Source organism: Oncorhynchus clarkii, chromosome 25 (assembly GCF_045791955.1).
Source record: "Oncorhynchus clarkii lewisi isolate Uvic-CL-2024 chromosome 25, UVic_Ocla_1.0, whole genome shotgun sequence".
NCBI classification, from domain to species: Eukaryota; Metazoa; Chordata; class Actinopteri; order Salmoniformes; family Salmonidae; genus Oncorhynchus; species Oncorhynchus clarkii.
The window spans coordinates 35,369,422-35,387,906 of NC_092171.1; the positions used below are offsets into that span (position 1 = coordinate 35,369,422).

The 18,485-nt window shown below is 40.8% G+C and overlaps 1 protein-coding gene across 1 annotated transcript; it reads left to right on the forward strand.

Annotated features, from left to right (window-relative positions):
• Positions 1-7,040: 7,040 nt before the first annotated feature.
• Positions 7,041-8,934, forward strand: LOC139383847 (homeobox protein Nkx-2.1-like). The gene is made up of 2 exons (XM_071128427.1): positions 7,041-7,407; positions 8,267-8,934. Exons 1-2 carry the CDS (start codon positions 7,041-7,043, stop codon positions 8,932-8,934), a joined length of 1,035 nt encoding a protein of 344 aa, XP_070984528.1.
• Positions 8,935-18,485: the final 9,551 nt, after the last annotated feature.

Consider the following 18,485-nt stretch of genomic DNA (forward strand, 5'->3'; position numbering starts at 1 on the left):
TTTAGTCATTTAGCAGACGCTCTAGCGGGGGAAGCGTTTCGCAATTGGATCCTCCTAAATTACCACGTTTACATGCGCACAGTTTTCCGGATAGTAGCTCATATCCCGCCTAAGGTCTTACTCTGGATTAACTGTTTACACACACCTTTGGTATCCCGCTCATGAGTATCCCTGTATCCTTGAATAAACATAATATTTTCCTAATTTCAGTATGGGTTAAATGGAATAGTAACTGAAATATGGACACTGACTGTAGGCATAGCCGCGGGAAGATGCTTCCGGGTGGGGGTGCTGCAGATTTTTTAGCAGATATATCCTTCTGTAGCCCGTATGTAGCCAGCCTTTATCGCAGATTTATCACTCTGTAGCTCACCTTTTCCGCAGATATATCCTTCTGTAGCCCGGCTTTTCCCGCAGATATATCTTTCTGTAGCCCGGCTTTTCCCGCAGATATATCCTTCTGTAGCCCGGCTTTTCCCGCAGATATATCTTTCTGTAGCCCGGCTTTTCCCGCAGATATATCCTTCTGTAGCCCGGCTTTTCCCGCAGATATATCCTTCTGTAGCCCGGCTTTTCCCGCAGATATATCTTTCTGTAGCCCGTATGTAGCCAGCCTTTATCGCAGATTTATCACTCTGTAGCTCACCTTTTCCGCAGATATATCCTTCTGTTGCCCGCCCTACAGAAGGTTATATTGGACAGCTAATACAGAACTAATAAAGGCCCTTTTGTGACGATATTTTTCTTCCTCCCCCTAAAAATAAAATATATATACAGTGCATTCGTAAAGTATTCAGACCCCTTGACTTGTTCCACATTTTGTTACATTACAGCCTTATTCTAAAATGGATGAAATTGTTTTTTTCCCCCTCATAAATCTACAAATACCCCATAATGACAAAGCAAAAACCTGTTTTTTTAAAGGTTAGAAAATTTGTTACAAATAAAAAACTGAAACATCACATTTACAAAAGTATTCAGACCATTTACTCAGTACTTTGTTGAAGCACCTTTGGGAGCGATTTACAGCCTTGAGTCTTCTTGAGTATGATGCTACAAAATTGGCACATCTGTATTTGGGGAGTTTCTCCCATTCCTCTCTTCAGAGTATCTCAAGCTCTGTCAGGTTGGATAGGGAGAGTTCCTGCACAGCAATTTTCAGGTCTCTCCAGAGATGTTCGATTAGGTTCAAGTCCGGGCCACTCAAGTACATTCAGAGACTTGTCCCGAAGCCACTCCTGCGTTGTCTTGACTGTGTGTTTAGGGATGCTGTCCTGTTGGAAGGTGAACCTTCAACCCAGTCTGAGGTCCTTAGTGCTCTGGATCAGGTTTTCAACAAGGATCTCTCTGTACTTTGCTCCGTTCATCTTTCCCCTCGATCCTGACTAGTCTCCCAGTCCCTGCTGCTAAAAAAACATCCCCACAGCATGATGCTGCCACCACCATGCTTCACCATAGGGATAGTGCCAGGTTTCCTCCAGACGTGACGCTTGGCATTCAGACCAAAGTGTTCAATCTTGGTTTCTTCAGACCAGAGAATCTTGTTTTTCATGGTCTGAGAGTCTTTAGCTGCCTTTTGGCAAACTCCAAGCGGGCTGTTATGTGCATTTTACTGAGGAGTGGCTTCCTTCTGGCTACTCTACCATAAAGGCCTGATTGGTGGAGTGCTGCAGAGATGGTTGTCCTTCTGGAAGGTGCTCCCATCTCCACAGATGAGCTCTAGAGCTCTGTCAGAGTGACCATCGGGTTCCCGGTCACCTCCCTGACCAAGGCCCTTCTCCCCCGATTGCTCAGTTTGGCTGGGCGGCCAGGTCTAGGAAGAGTCTTGGTGATTCCAAACTTTAAGAATGATGGAGGCCACTGTGTTCTTAGGGACCTTCAATGCTGCAGCCTTTTTTGGTACCCTTCCCTAGATCTGTGCCTCAACACAATCGTGTCTCGGAGCTCTACGGACAATTCCTTCGACCTCATGGCTTGGTTTTTGCTCTGACATGCACTGTCAACTGTGGGATGTTATATAGACAGGTGTGTGCCTTTCCACATTAAATGCAATCAATTGAATTTGCCACAGGTGGACTCCATCATCATAGAGATGTTTCTACAACCTGATTGGAGTCCACCTGTGGTGAATTCAATTGATTGGATATCATTTGGAAAGGCACACACCTGTCTATATAAGGTCCCACAGTTGACAGGGCATGTCAGAGCAAAAACCAAGCCATGAGTTTGAAGGAATTGTCTGTGGAGCTCCGAGACAGGATTGTGTCGAGGCACATATCTGGGGAAGGGTACCAAAAAAGGTATTTCAGTTTTTCATTAGTAATAAATTGGCAAACAAATGTTGTGGTATTGTTTGTAGATTGCTGAGGATTTTTATTTATTTAATCCATTGTAGAATAAGGCTGTAAGGTAACAAAATGTGGAAAAAGTCAAGGGGTCTGAATGCTTTCCGAAGGCACTGTATATAATTGTTTTATTACGATTTTTCAGAGGGTGCTGCTACTTCCCCCAGCTATGCCTGTATCTATAACCTCTCACATATATCTTAATGTCATATTTACTCCTGCAGAATTAGACTATGCATTTCTTGCAGTGAAAATATACAACAAATGTTAAATTTGTCTCTGGAACAGAGACATATTTATTTAACCTTTATTTAACTGGGCAAGTCAGTTAAGAACAAATTCTTATATAAAAAAAATACATTATTCTGGTGAGCGCTATATTTTGTCTTCTGGGCAACAAGGCAACAAGTTATGACAGGAGAGAAGCCACATGTAACAAACTACACTTGACAAACAAATGGCATACCAAATGTCGGAAATTATAAGCATAAACGTGTCTAATTTAGGGGTGAAAGACGCCAGTAGTAAATTCTAGTTGTCTAAATGATTATGTAATTATTATGGTGGATGGACCTGCACAGGTAGCCACTTTTTGAAGTGATTTGCTTGACAATCAGAAGAAACCATCATCACACAACACCCATGATATGTGAAATTGAGCTTGCGCACACCGCAAAAACAACAGTGAAAGGGATAAGATGTTTACATGCCACAGTATCACATCCTACATCAGTATATCCCAGGCATTTTATCCGGGTTGCTCATAACCGGGATACAAGCTTTTTCGGGTTATTGTAAACGGGATATGATGTTTAAAAACAGATTAATTGAGTATCCCGAATAATAACGGGATATTGGTGTGCATGTAAAGGTTGTCAATGATCTGCAATCCTGATATGTGGGTAGATAGGCCTATATGCTATTTCCCTTCTTGATATTGTTTTCAGTAGTATGACGACACCCCATGAACGATCAGTTCCAAAACAACAATGTGAACCAGGAACAAAGGTTTGGTGCCCCCTCCACGCCCCACTTCAAAGTCTGCTCATTATTCCAGAGGAATTAGCGCGAGCATTTGGACTAATTAACGTTAATTGACCATAATAGCCGTGTTCCAGAACAGAAAAGAGGTCCTGATTTAGATAATTAAGAAATTCTTTTGGAATTCAGCAATTAGTCACGGCATATATCCCAGAGGAAACGCGTTATGATGCTAATTTAGGGTAATTGCATGTAGGCCTCCTACGTGGAGCAGCTGAAGTATCACCGTAAAGTGCGCTCACCTGTCTACGATAAATTATTTATTGAGAGCACCTACGGGATATGAGATTATTGATTATATTAAAATGCGGTTCTCCTTGATAATAATTGTGAAGACGTACGCTTATGACAATGGATGTTGTGGCCTACAGTGCCATTGAGATGTTGATATTGGGATGAATTTGAAGAATGCATGGTATACCTGTAGATTAGTTATGTAACCAATTGCTGTGGTGCACTTTGGGTAGAATCCTCACTTGATATGTGTGTGCTTAATTAGTTTTTTAGGCATTGATATCAATGAGCGATTTGTGAGCAAATGTGGTATTATGCACAATTCTCCTCAGAGTTTGCAGTAAGCAAACCAAGAGGGGGAATTAACATAATTCAGCCTTGTTTCCTTTATTGTGATATGTTATTATTTCCATTCAACAGTACGCGTGATGGATGGCTCAATGCAATGCAACAAGAAAATACAAACTTTGAAATAGATGCGACCATGTTTTTCAAAATTGTGATTAAAAACTAGACTAAACTGTCTAAAGTTGACATGATGAGAATCACTGATAATAGACATTCAATACTTAGTCCTATTTTGCATCATCGCCACCAGAAGACGCTGTCTTGCTGTCTTTCTTAAATCCGATGCATGTCCTGGACCACGATATCCAACATATACAGGCTTGCGTTCTAATCAACAAGACTGTACTGCTTTCCTGCATTAAACGATGTGTTCTGTTCGACATTACATCAAGGAACATTTTGTTGTCGTTTTATAATGGCGGAGATTTAACTCCAGACTTCACTGCAGTAAGGACTGAGTGGCGCAGCAGTCTAAGGCACTGCATCGCAGTGCTAGAGGGTTCGATCCCGGGCTGTATCACAACCGGCCGTGATCGGGAGTCCCATAGGGCGGTGCACAAATGGCCCTGCGTCCTCCAGGCTAGGGGAGGGTTTGTCCGGGGTAGGCTGTCATTGTAAATAAGAATGTTTTCTTAATTGCCTTGCCTGGTTAAATAAAAGGACAAAGCACTGACACGATGACTCCAATACCAAATGTACCACATCTGTCATTTCCTAAATATCTCGGAAATTACAGTTTGTATCTAGTATTTATAAGGTAGGCCTAAATAGCAATATCAGATTTATTTTGCACTCTTAAATGTGCACCTACAAAGTGTACATCCATCCAACATTATATCATATCATAACATATTTCATATTTATCCCAAACTATGAATTTCCCCAGCATGCAGGCTTAAGCTGGGTCAACGGGTAAATCTATAGGCCATGCACGCCCTTACTGACTGTCGACCAATTCAGATTGAAAAGCCTATAGGAGAGTAATGATAACTAAAAAACGTTACAGTAATGATAATGACGTTATTAGCCTATAGTAAAAGTAGGTCATATATTAGTAATAGTGATAACCCTATTTTTACTATTAGTCATGTTATTGATGTATACAGTAAAGTAGGATACTTGTTCAAAGAATTTGATAATTGTTATAATAGTTAATAATAATAACTATTATAATTATTATAAGTATTCATAGTGGGTGATTTAGGTGAGTTGTGTATATTGTAGAGTGTCAAGTGATAAAAGTATCTACTCCTTGTAGCTATATACTTTAGTTATTCTACTTTCGTTTATCATTTTGGTTTTCCTCACTTAAATAATAAATATGAAAACATATATTTGGTCATCTTACTAGCATAATAAAACAGCAACCAAAAGCAGAGACATTACTTACAGTCCCAACAAAAGCTAAAACAAACAGTCTGTTTTTATTATTATTATTATTATCATTATAAATATTATTACAATTCGTGGTGTTATATTCCATCTACATGTTCAATGTCCTCAACAATGCAAAATTAGCTACAATTAGCCTTTCTTTCAATACATTTTGCTATAACATTTATGTCATGCTCCTTGAATAAAGCGAGCAAAATACTGACCTGTATAAAAGCGCGTGTAACTGGAACTATAGCAAATAGCAAATATTCCTTCCTTTGACATGAAAATCGTTTACCAATATTCAAATTACGAGCAAATACGTTTAGGTCATGCCAGGATTGTGTTTTAATAACATTTCATTGGAAAGGTGAAGAGAAAACAAAGCGCATTTGACTTTTACGCAGCCAAGAGAAACCTGATTGAGTTAGAATATTATGTCTCCTTGAGCATCAGGGCGAGAGGCGGCTCACTGAGGAGGGTTACTTGGCCTGGTGTGGTTCTCCCTCCCTACCTGACTTCTGTTGCAGAAGGAGAGTAGGCCTAGAGGTAGGCTACTTCAATTGAGCGCCGTTAACTTTACCTTAGGGTCTCTCCTGAAAAGCATTATATTTTGACTGGCTTATGGGTTTCTGATCTGAGACGACAAGTGGAGCATCTGAATTTGGATTTGGGACGACACGCTGCTCTCACAGCTCTCTCTCTCCTCGAGCCCAAACAATGATATAAAATAGAAAAGGGGTAATCATTCACGCGCTGCCACTTAACACGCGGATGTGTATTTATTTACTTATCCGTCAATTTTCCTCCCAAGTGCACTTTTACATGTCTGAGTACGATGCGAGCATAATGCAAAAACACGTCTGCAATCAACCAGAAGCCTCTTACGCCCATTAAAAGTCACTAGTTCAAGCTTTTCTCAGAGAACAGAGGCCGTGTCCTAAATGGCACGAACACTCCCTATATAGTGCATTACTTTTGACCAGCAACAGTGAAACATTATCAAAAGTAGTGCACCAAATAGGGAATAGAATGACATTGGGTAAGCATGCAGAGTGGGTTCTCCAGCTCTGAGACTCTCAAGTCCGTCTAGGCCCCTTTTCATCAAGAGGTCCTAGTAAACACCACTACAGTTAATAAAATGCATTGTGGTGCCTGTGCCCACTGCTACCATTATACTGTCAACGACAACACACACACGACAGTATATATAACCCACCGACCTAATGCTACTACAGTAGCCTGATATCAATAGCCTAGCCTATAATACACATTAATAGCCTATGAGACACATGCATATACATGCAAGTTGGTTATGGTATTGTGGGAGGCTAGCTGCAGAGCTCATGTTGTACCTTGCCCAACACGTAAGTCAAATTATGACTTGGATGCAATGAGGAGGATAGAGCTGCGTTGTATTGTTGCCCTAGTTGGTGATGCCCCGCCTCTGGCTTAAACCTGGCACCCTGCTAAAACAAACGAAAGCCAGCAGCACCAAGCTCAGCCCAGCTCAACTCAGCTCCCACTCAATGCAATTAAGGCGGACTTCAGGCGACTCTCCTACCTACGTGTTCATCTAGCAAGGATCGACGTTGAGACAACAGGAACCAGAGAGAAAGAGGGGCTTTGGTCCAACAAAAAAAACAGGAGAGATTGCCTAGCCTTCTAATTTCTCCCCTCTCCAACAGCCCAAGAACAATGTCGATGAGCCCTAGGCATACGACTCCTTTTTCTGTTTCCGATATCTTGAGTCCTCTTGAGGAGAGCTACAAGAAAGTAAGTATGGAGAATAACAACTTGGGGTCACCTCTCGCGTCGTACCGGCAGCCGCAGGTGTCTCAGGCGATGATGCAGCAGCACCACATGGGCCATAACGGGACGGTGTCCGCGGCATACCATATGACTGCGACGGGGGTGTCCCAGCTGTCACACACCGCAATGGGGGGCTACTGTAACGGCAACCTGGGGAACATGAGCGACCTGACGCCCTACCAGGACGGCATGAGAGGCAGCGCCACGGCTGCTGGCTGGTACGGAGCCAACACAGACCCGCGATTCTCCACGAGTAAGTAGGCTATACCTTTGAGTTTTACTCTGCATGAAGCCGAACAGGTGAGCGTATAGCTTTTGTTAGCGCATTATCATATTAGCTAGTCTACACTAGATCCATATCCATGGTCTTGCACTGAAGTGAGTCATGGAAATTATTACAACTTTTTAGTGTTTTTCTGCTTGTTTTTGCATGAATACTGATCTTTTTTTCACCAAGAGGGAGTGATTTGATTTGTCAATTTAAAATAAACCTTGCACCTGGCATCATATATATCTTAGGCCTATACCTCGGTTTACCTTGGAGTGTTTGGTTTATTGAGTTTAGTCACCCAACGTGCTGTGCCTTTTTGCCAGTCTACCCAACACTACCATGTTTACCAGTGAATAGGGGACTGGGTTCAAAGAAAGCTAATTAATTGAACTGTTTTAGTTTGTGATATATTCATAAAAATGTATTTTAATGTCACGAGGGTGTATGAAGATATAACAAAGACACCTGTTGCTGATTTGTCCCCTATTGTGAGTAGGCTACAGAGGTTTCATGCACCTGTCATGTGGGGGTGTATAATCGAATGATTTATTAGCCTATTATTCTTCAGATTGCAAGGTAAATTAATGGCAATCAATCATGCAACTTCAAATATTTTGTAAACTATATAATTCAGTTCAAATACAAATTATGGTTAAGTAATTGTTCCATTAGGAGACAGAACTATGATTACATGATCATGTTAGCCTTTGTTTTAAAGGAACGCTATAGACATATACGCTTTAAATTAAATTAATTCACATTTTGTATTGTTATGGTTAAAATATTGAAGCAATGTAATTATTGTTTTATTATCATCTCAATGGCCTATTTCTGCTTTCAGTCTCGCGCTTCATGGGCTCTTCTTCGGGCATGAACATGGGCAGTATGGGCAGCCTTGGCTCGCTAGTAGACGTGGGGAAAGGCATGGGCCCGCTCTCGAGCACCCCGAGAAGGAAGAGGCGCGTGCTGTTCTCTCAGGCTCAGGTCTACGAGCTCGAGCGGCGATTCAAACAACAGAAGTACCTATCGGCGCCTGAGAGAGAACACCTGGCGAGCATGATCCACCTCACCCCGACCCAGGTCAAAATCTGGTTTCAGAACCACCGATATAAAATGAAGAGGCAAGCGAAGGACAAAGTGTCGCAGCAGCAGATGCAACAGGACAGTAGTTCCTGTCAGCAGCATTCCCCTCGGCGGGTGGCTGTGCCTGTGTTAGTGAAAGACGGCAAGCCATGCCAAGGCAGTGCCCACACTCCCACCACTACTGTACAGGCCCACCACCAACAAGGTGCCAATGTTATGATCATGTCCAGTAACGGTTCAGGCCTAGGTCAGCACCAGAGCCAACAGGTGGGTAGTGCAGATCACTCTCCAGACCTAGCACAACACTCTGCCAGCCCACCGTCTCTCCAGACCCAGGTAGCCGGCCTCTCTCACCTGAACTCCTCCAGCGCCGAGTACGGGACGGCCCTGCAGTGCTCTGCTCTGTTATATGGCAGGACATGGTGATCTGTTATGCCGCAGGACATGGTGATCTGTTATGCCGCAGGACATGATGATCTGTTATACGGCAGGACATGGTGATCTGTTATATGGCAGGACATGGTGACAGCCAGACAAACTATGATCACAAACACACATACAACACTGCTCTCAAAGCTTTTTCAGCAAAGTCACTCAACAGACACGCAAACAAACAAACAAATTGTACTTTGTGTACATTTTGAACACCACCATTTGGTGAATTTTAGTTCATGCTCTTCTAAAATGTAATTGGATATGAGGACAGTAAGTGGAGACGAAAGAAACTCGACAGATGAAGTTATGAGGATATGCGAGTTCAATCTTCGCTTTGAAGGTGGATTTCTTATTTCTGTAAATTATACTGAAGCTATACAGGGCTAGTCCTACATCAAGAGGTCATAGACCCTACTCCTGTGTGTTGGTCATTGGGCTAAAGATCTCAATAGAAAAACTGTGGGTGCTTTTCAATTTTTTTCACAGAAGGCTCTGGTTTATAATAGAATTTAATGTAAAACGTAGCTTGTATATATTTCTGTAAAAGGTTTGAATTGAATATATAGTTTTTAGCAATCTGTTGTACAAAGTTTTTAGCGCTATTAATGGTTTGTGGTTGGTTCTTTGAGTTCCATCGGTATTTGTACGTTTTATTTACTTGTAACTTATATAGATAGATATTACTTAAATACAGCCAAACAATCCTATTAATAAATTATGGTAATAAAATTCATTCAGATCCATTTATTGAAATTGTTTTGTATACTGTTTCAGAGAATACATAGGCCTACGAGAAACCTTGTCAAATTATTTTCAGAAAACGAATAGGCCTTTACCTGTAGAAAATTAATATTATAATAATAATAATAAAATAATATTATTATTATTGTAGTAGTAATAATAAAGATGATGATTCTAATTATAATAATGCATGATCTTGTCTATAGTCCACTTTAGCTTGTCAATTCAGTAAGTCTCAATTTAGACCGAAATCATTTTTTTGCTGTCTTATTTATTATGTTAACTGCACACAATAATGGATTTTAAGCAATGCACGACTAATGAAAACCTATTTTTGACCAGGTGTGATCGAAATCGTTGTTACTAAGTGTTGCTGTGTAGGTAGGCTAAATTGCTATTAGCCTAATGCTAACTTTTGCCTGAAAGAGCTTAACCCCAATTCCAGGCTATTTGGTCACGTTTATTATAGCTACAATCAACGGTTGTCAGTAGATGTGGTTCGTGGTACTCTGTGGCCGTTCCTACAAAACGCAGCGCCTCACAAATCGTGTATTGTGTACACACTATCTCACTTGGATCACGCTGGGTAAACTCAGGCCAGGTCTTTGTGTGCACTCGGCGTCCCTTAGGTTCCTAGCGTTCTTACGTTCTCTGCCTGTTTCTGGTTTGGGTGAGTCATTTAGGTGAGGTCTCGAAGCGTTCTTATTAACACTGGAGATCAAACACGCGCTGACTAAAATAACGTCTTATCGACCAAATCCCTTGCCAAACAACAGTATTCTTCTCAAATAACTTCGCAAGACAAATCGTCGTCTCTTATCAGAGGTAAGCATTGTAAGGTCTGTTGTATTCGGCGCATGTGACAAATAACATTTGATTTGATTTAAGCATACGTTTATCAATAATCGATAAATCAACTGGGGTTGAAATGAAAATAGCGTGCAGTCTTTCATTTTAGAAGTTTAATGTAATTTGCTTATATCAAGTGGGATGACACGGCCTTGGCTCGTCAAGTTATCATTTGCATGCGGTGGAGAAGATATTTTGTGGTTTTTAATTGATTCGAGAATGTTTTAACATATAAATGGTACATTTCAAATGAATTGTGTGGGACGGACCCATAGGCCCATTGTGTGGGACGAACTCTGTGTTCTTGTAATTTAGTTGTAATGTAAAGGACTTGCAACTATTTTGATAGTATGGTATTATACACCGAGTATACAAAACATTAAGAACACCTGCTCTTTCCATGACATAGACTGACCAGGTGAAAGCTATGATCCCGTATTGATGTCACTTGTTAAATCCACTTCAATCAGTGTAGATGAAGGGGGGAGACAGGTTAAAGAACGATATTTAAGCCTTGACACAATTGAGACATGTATTATGTATGTGTGCCATTCAGAGGATATATGGGCAAGACAAACGATTTAAGTGCCTTTGAACGGGGTATGGTGCCAGGCTCACCGGTTTGTGTCAAGAACTGCAACGATGCTCGGTTTTTCACGCTCAAAAGTTTCCCGTGTGTATCAAGAATGGTCCACCGCCCAAAGGGCATCCAGCCAACTTGACACAACCGTGGGAAGTATTGAAGTCAACAGACCAGCATCCCTGTGGAACGCTTTCCACACCTTGTCCATGCCCCGACGAATTGAATTGTTCTGAGGGCAAAAGGGGGGTGCAACTTAATATCAGGAAGGTGTTCCTAATATACTCAGTGTATATTGTTATATATTATTTTAATAATTATATTATAATAATATTTATTATTATGTTACTGTGATATTATGGGAATTGCAATTATTTTGTAGTCTTTATGATTAGGCAATATATAAATAGCCATACGTGCTCCTTCCTAAGTCTGCAAAACAGAAGCTATTGAACAACAACCAAAAGAGCTCTCAAAATACTTTAGTCTTTACTGCACCAGGCCTCTAAACACTGTCATTATTTCAGTACGAATATGACGCAAACGGCTACTCATTCGTGCTCTTTATTTTATGCATTAGGCCCACTTTAGACATTATATTTACGTTATGATATTTCACATATTTATGCTATAAACATATGTGACAGAAATGTAGTCCACGGCTCCATGTTCATATACTGTGCATTTGACCTAAAGGGAATATTAAACCTAATATTTTCAGATTGTGTATGGTTATCTCAATTTATTTTGTGCAATTGTTCATGGAAAAAATTATTGACTTTCAATATAGCTTATTGATTTGGACTTTAAGGGCCCAGGTGGTTGAGTGCAATCCCTCCCCTGGCTACATTGCAGCGCGGGGTTAGTATGGCAAGCCATTGATGGAAGCACGCCCTTGGTCGCCATTTTTATTTTTTTATTTGAGCGCGAGCTTTCATCGAGGGGAGGTGAATAGTAGCGTCCCATTTTACAACGGCTGTACCATTATGGCATAGGTGCAGTGATGTTGCCCTGTCTGCAACAACAGGTCGCTGGTATCTATCTATTGGCTCAGTTACAGCCGTCATTGCATGTCATTTAAATCTTAACCAATCAACACCGTTCACTTTATCTCCCTAAATATCGTTTTGAGTAAGCTTTGTTTTATACTAAGACTGAAATACGAATCGAAATTCAGAAATGGGCAACGCAATTAACAGTACACCAGACGTCCAGTTTACTGTGGAGACTTTGCTCCACATAGCACAGCAGTGTGCGTGGATTTTAAAGAGGCACTGATTGTAATGGCTCTCTACTTTTCATTTATAAGAGTCATTAAATCAATCAATATAGCTTTTCGTCGATTATTCTCTATATAAACGATATTGTTCAGCTTCTGCAGTGCCTATTTGTTCTGCATGTAATGTTTGATATTATATCTTGCAACCTCTAGCCCCCAGAATTGTTCTTCCCCAATAAGCTACCTACCTACACGCGCTCTCATCTTTGTGCAGTGGCTGGCTGTGGCTGCCAGCCAGGAAAATATAAAGCACATGAGATGCATTTTCAACACACCTGCCGTTTTAGCCTATACCTGCGAAATGGGTCAAATGAGAACTGGTGGTTTTCTGCAAACGAATGAAGTTTGCTTTATTATGTAGGTTACTTAGCATAGTAGGCTATCCATACTTGATTGGTCATAATGGTATTGTGTAAATACATGCCAATGTATTGTCAATTTCAATACATTATTTGATAGAGCTACTATTCAGTGATCACACTGGAGCACTCTTACAAATGATTTGACACAATTGTCGCCGATCCCGGAATGGAAATTAATTTGGCTGAGATTTTGCCCTGTTCATTTAAAGGGAAGTCTGAATCTTTCACAAATACTTAAACGGATTTATGATTATAGCCCAATAAAAGATAAATCCCCAAATTTCCTTAACTTCTTTAATTTACAGAGAGATTGAATCCCCTGTCGCTCTTATTATGATCTGTTGCTATAGTCCTACCATTTACCTAAAACGTTAACTTAGTGACAATTCGGGACATTTTCAAGCGACATCTTTTCAGCAGCATCAGATAGAACAGAACAGCGTTCTATTAGGTATTTGTTGGTGTGCTTTTGTTTTGTTCAGGAAGAGCCCCGAGAGGCTCAGGCTTACATTACCATATCTGTAGCACGGTGTGTGGTCTTTGTGTTGGGCTTGTAGCTGTTTAGAATGACTTATTTGTTGGAAGCGTGTGTGCTCTCATCGCTCTCTTTAAGACTTGTCTTTAGACGGTCACATTGTACAACTCTGGCAAGTCCTCCCCACTTTATCGTCCCAAGATCTCCATCAACCCAAAAGCAATTAGTTCCTAATCTCAAGGCAATCATACACTAAATATACAAAAGTATGTGGACATGCCTTCAAATGAATGGATTGGGCTATTTCAGTCACACCAGTTGCAGACAGGTGTATAAAACCGTGCACACAGCCATGCAATCTCCATAGCAAACATTGTCAGTAGAATTGCCTTACAGAAGAGCTCAGTGACTTTCAACGTGGCACCGTCATAGGATGCCACTGTTCCAACAAGTCAGTTTGTCAAATCCATGCCTTGCTAGATCTACCCCAGTCAGCTGTAAATACTGTTATTGTGAAGTGGAAACGTCTAGGAGCAACAACGGCTCAGCTGCAAAGTGGTAGGCCACACAAGCTCAAAGAACGGGACCGCCAAGGGCTGAAGCGCGTACCGCGTACAAATCATCTGTCCTTGGTTGCAACACTCACTATCGAGTTCCAAACGGCCCCTGGAAGCAACGTCATCACAACTGTTCATCTGGAGCTTCATGAAAGGGATTTCTTTGGCAGAGCAGCTGCACACAAGCCTAAGATCACCATGCGCAATACCAACCGTCGGCTGGAGTGGTGTAAAGCTTGCCGCCATTGTACTCTGGAACAGTGGAAACGCATTCTCTGGAGTGATGTATCACACTTCACCCTCTGGCAGTCCGACGGACGAATCTGGATTTGGCGGATGCTACCTGCCCCAATGCATAGTGCCAACTGTAAAGTTTGGTGGAGGAATAATGATCTGGGCCTGTTTTTCATGGTTCGGGCAAGGCCCCTTAGTTCCAGTGAAAGGAAATCTTAACTCTACAGCATCCAATGACATTCTAGATGATTCTGTGCTTCCAACTTTGTGGCAAAAGTTTAGGGAAGGCCCTTTCCTGTTTCAGCATGACAATGCCCCTGTGCACGAAGTAAGGTCCATACAGAAATGGTTTGTCAAGATCAGTGTGGAAGAACTTGACTGGCCTGCACAAAGCCCTGACCTCAACCCCATCGAACACCTTTAGGATGAATTGAAACGCCGACTGTAAGCCAGGCCTAATCACTCCAAACATCTCACTAATGCTCTTGTGGGTTAATAGAAGCAAGTCCCTGCAACAATGTTCCAACATCTAGTGAAAAGCCTTCCCAGAAGAGTGGAGGCTGTTGTAGCTACACAGCGGGGACCAACTCCATATTAATGGCCATTATTTTGGAATGAGATGTTTGATTAGCAGGTTTCTGCATACTTTTGGCCATGTAGTGTATTTGAGTTAAGTGTTTGTTTCCCTTATTTACTCTCATTTAAAATGCAACACTATATAATGAAATACTATGTTTAAGACAGCCTATAAGACCTGTGTGGTAACCTCACTATTTCGAAATTGTCAGTGCACTATAGCCAGAAGATCACCTCAGTTGAGAATATTTAAGTTGAGTAACAAGAGGGAGAATGTTAGAATGGTTAACTTCAGACTAAGATGTAGACCTATGATACATCCATCCAATGCTAATCAAGGGGGGTTAACTTCTGAGTGGAAAAGCAGAATTGTCCCCCAACGCATCAAAGTTTTGCTCCTCAATCGATAATTAAATCAAATGTTACAACTTTTGACCATTTTCACACGCATTTACAATCAGGGAAAGTTGATCAGAAAAAGGTTTGTTAAAGCTTTGTTTACCAAACTGGCATTTAAAATAAACCAACCATTTTCACATGTTCTGGAAAGTTCCATATACTATTTGGCCTAAAGCTTGATATTTTTACGCATTTGACTTCAGATATCTTTTAAAAGCTCAAAATCCAAGCTGGCTCATAAATCAATCAGGAGGAGGATGTAAATAAGTGGGTTGATGTAGGTCCTGATGAATGCAGGTACCCCAACCGGCCGCCCAACTTCTTAGGCGATGTCTACCTAGATTGTTTAGAACTGAAATCAATAACGAGTCTTGCTAGACACCGAACAATGTTTGTTTTGAAGACAATTTAAACAAAAATTATAAGCCTACTCGTTTTTTGAAAATAATACGTTTTGTTATAGCCTTTTACTCATGTAGCCTACATAAACTCTTTGTTAGCCCAGTGCACAAATAATTTAACATTTTAGCCTACATCATATCAACATTTCAGCATATGTGGGAACTCCTTCACGACTGTTGGAAAGTCATTCCTCATGAAGCTGGTTGAGAGAATGCAAGAGTGTGCAAAGCTATTATCAAGGCAAAGGGTGGTTACTTTGAAGAAACAAAAATATGAAATATATTTTGATTTGTTTAACACTTTATTGGTTACTACATGATTCCATGTGTGTTATTTCCTAGTTTTGATGTCTTCACTATTATTCTACTATGTAGAAAATAGTAAAGAAAAACCCTTGAATGAGTAGGTGTGTCCAAACTTTTGACTGGTACTGTATATACTCATTAAAGTATTTCTATATCTGTGCAGTGATGATTAACATTAATTTAATTAAAACCATGAAGACGAAATCCTCCTTCAGAATGCTACTTAAAATCTAAGCATATTTTATGTCACTACAAAGAGAGAAGAATCTACTCAACTGTCATTGGGATCTAATAGTCTGCACATCCTGTCTACAGCAAATGGTGCTGTTCTAAAAACAACAAAAACTGCTATAGTAAATCATGAAGTCAATCTACTTGATATGATATTTGTAGGTAGACTATGGGCGTCTGCATGGCACAAGGAAACATTGGTCTGACTCAAATGATTAATGTGATTTTTGACAAATCAGTGTTTTGAAGTCAATATATTTTAGTGCTGGTAAACAGTCAATCGATGTGCAAAATGGTTTGTGGACACTTTTATAGGGTTTAGGCCAGGGTTCTCCAACCCTGTTCCCGGAGCTATCCTCCAGTAGGTTTTGCCTCCAACCCCAGTTCTAACTAACCTGATTCAGTTTACCAAACAGCTAATTATTAGAATCAGGTGTGCTACATTAGGAATGGAGTGAAAACCTGGACCGTAGCTCCCTATCAACAGGGTTGGAGAGCCCTGGTTTATGCAGATCTGATAAACAGATAATGCAGATAATAGGCCTATTAATGTGCGTCTGAGTTATTGTGTGGACAGACTGATGATTGATGAATGCAATGCTGTTGGCGGTTTTGTAGCTCTGCTGTGCTTGTCTGCTATTCTGATAGACAGTTTTACACAATACATTTAATGTAATTCTGAATAAGGAAGGATTTGTAAAAATGACTTAATTCATGCCTCCTCGCTAAGAGTTATTCTAAATTAACATCACACCAAGCAAACATTCCTTGCTTACTGTGCATGAAAAATAGGACAATTACACTGTAACTGCAATCACCTCCTCTCTGTTAAATCTTATTGTCAAACTGGTAGCAAAACATCTTTAATTGTCCTGCATTTATCTGGTTTTTGAAGCAATTGTGTGAACAACGCACCAGAGGGACAATTGCGAAGTGAAATACAACTTGATTCCGTCCCTAATGGCACCCTGTTTCCTAAACAGTACACTACCAGGGCCCATAGCGTTCTGGTCAAAAGTATTGCACTATGTAGGGAATAGGGTGCCATTGGGAAAGACCATTGTCATGCAAAGCTGAATACAAGATGCTGTACTTGACCTTTTCAGCATAATTGTTGCAGCAATGAAATGCATCGCAGAGCGCCTTTATAGCCCGGCTGAATAGAGTCCCCCCCCCCCCCCTCTGACAGGAACAAAAACACGCATTTTTATACCTTTGTTTTTCATTTTGGTTTTGTTTCTTCTGTGAACATTATTCTTTTAATGGCTATAGTCTAAGCTACTCTAGCTGCAATCAGTCAAAATCCTGAATGGGCGAGGAGCGGAGGGAGAGGAGAAATGAAATGTTAAGTCTTCGTTTTTTGTTGTATGGGTTAGAAAATGCATTATCCCGCAACTGACAATTCATGGTTTTATTTTCAAATGGCCATTAAAATGTACAGGGAAATGGCCCTGATTTCATGGGTCATTGTTGGAACGGAGCACCCGATTTCCTGCATGGACATACTCTTCTAAATACATCAGGAATGAAGTAACCTTTATATAAGCAGACATTAGGAGATACTACATTTAATATTATTTTATTATAATAATCAAATTGTAATCAAAGCAAATTAAAATATAAGATGTTGTATTCCGTTGATAGTGAACATCAAGAGTGTTAAATAGGACTTATTTTTCGTTCGTTGCGAATGCAAAGCTACATCACTTGCTTAACAAACAGACACGAGCTACTGCTGCTCTTCACGAGGTCCAGGTCAGGCAGGCGTGGCTGTCAATGAGGCTGCGGTCATGCGCAGAATCTCAATCACAGGCTTTCATTGATACATACGTTAATTAGCCACATTTCTCTGTGGCCCGGCAGTCCGACTGAGCTCACCTAAAGTCTGCTCTGAGACAGCTGAGAAGCAGCATGCCATGTGGGACTAGGCCCCTCTTCCATTCCACATTCTCCTTCTGAAGAACCTCACATGGTGGGGTCTGCTGAGATTGGAATGACATTAAAGTTGTATAGAGTGGGGTGGGGTGCTGGGGGAATGTATGCTTGTAATTTTTATTACATTTGTTGAATTTTGGAGTATCCCTTTGGCATAGCTTTTAATGTGATGACAGTCTAAGTATAAACTGGCTACTAGGTATGGGAATGTTTTTATTAATAAGAGGTGCGTCAGCCCGCTCAAACGGTCAGGAGGCGCGTTGCCATGCATGGCGTTGTACAGCCTGGTCTTAGAGCAAAACATATTATGTTACTACAATTCATGCCAGGTCAATTGCAACTACTTAGTACTTTTTAACTACTTCTTAGGATGTTAGCTTAGCATGCAACTACTTAGCATGTTAGCTAACCCTTCTAACCCTAAACTCAACCCTTCAACCTAACCTCAGCACAGTACCCTGCCCTGAACTTTGGTCACTATTAGTAGTATTACCCCTTACTCTACCCTGCACGTTAGAGACTGCTACCTTATGTACATATTCATTGAACACTGGTCATTTAAATCATGTTTACATGCTGTTTTACCCACTTCATATCTATATACTGTATTCTGTTCA

What these genes read in the sequence shown, in the direction of transcription:
- LOC139383847 (XM_071128427.1), top strand. Translation starts at nt 7,041, where the DNA reads ATGTCGATGAGCCCTAGGCATACGACTCCTTTTTCTGTTTCCGATATC. An exon ending in AGACCCGCGATTCTCCACGA is followed by an intron (nt 7,408 to 8,266) that starts GTAAGTAGGCTA and finishes TTCTGCTTTCAG; the next exon opens with TCTCGCGCTTCATGGGCTCT.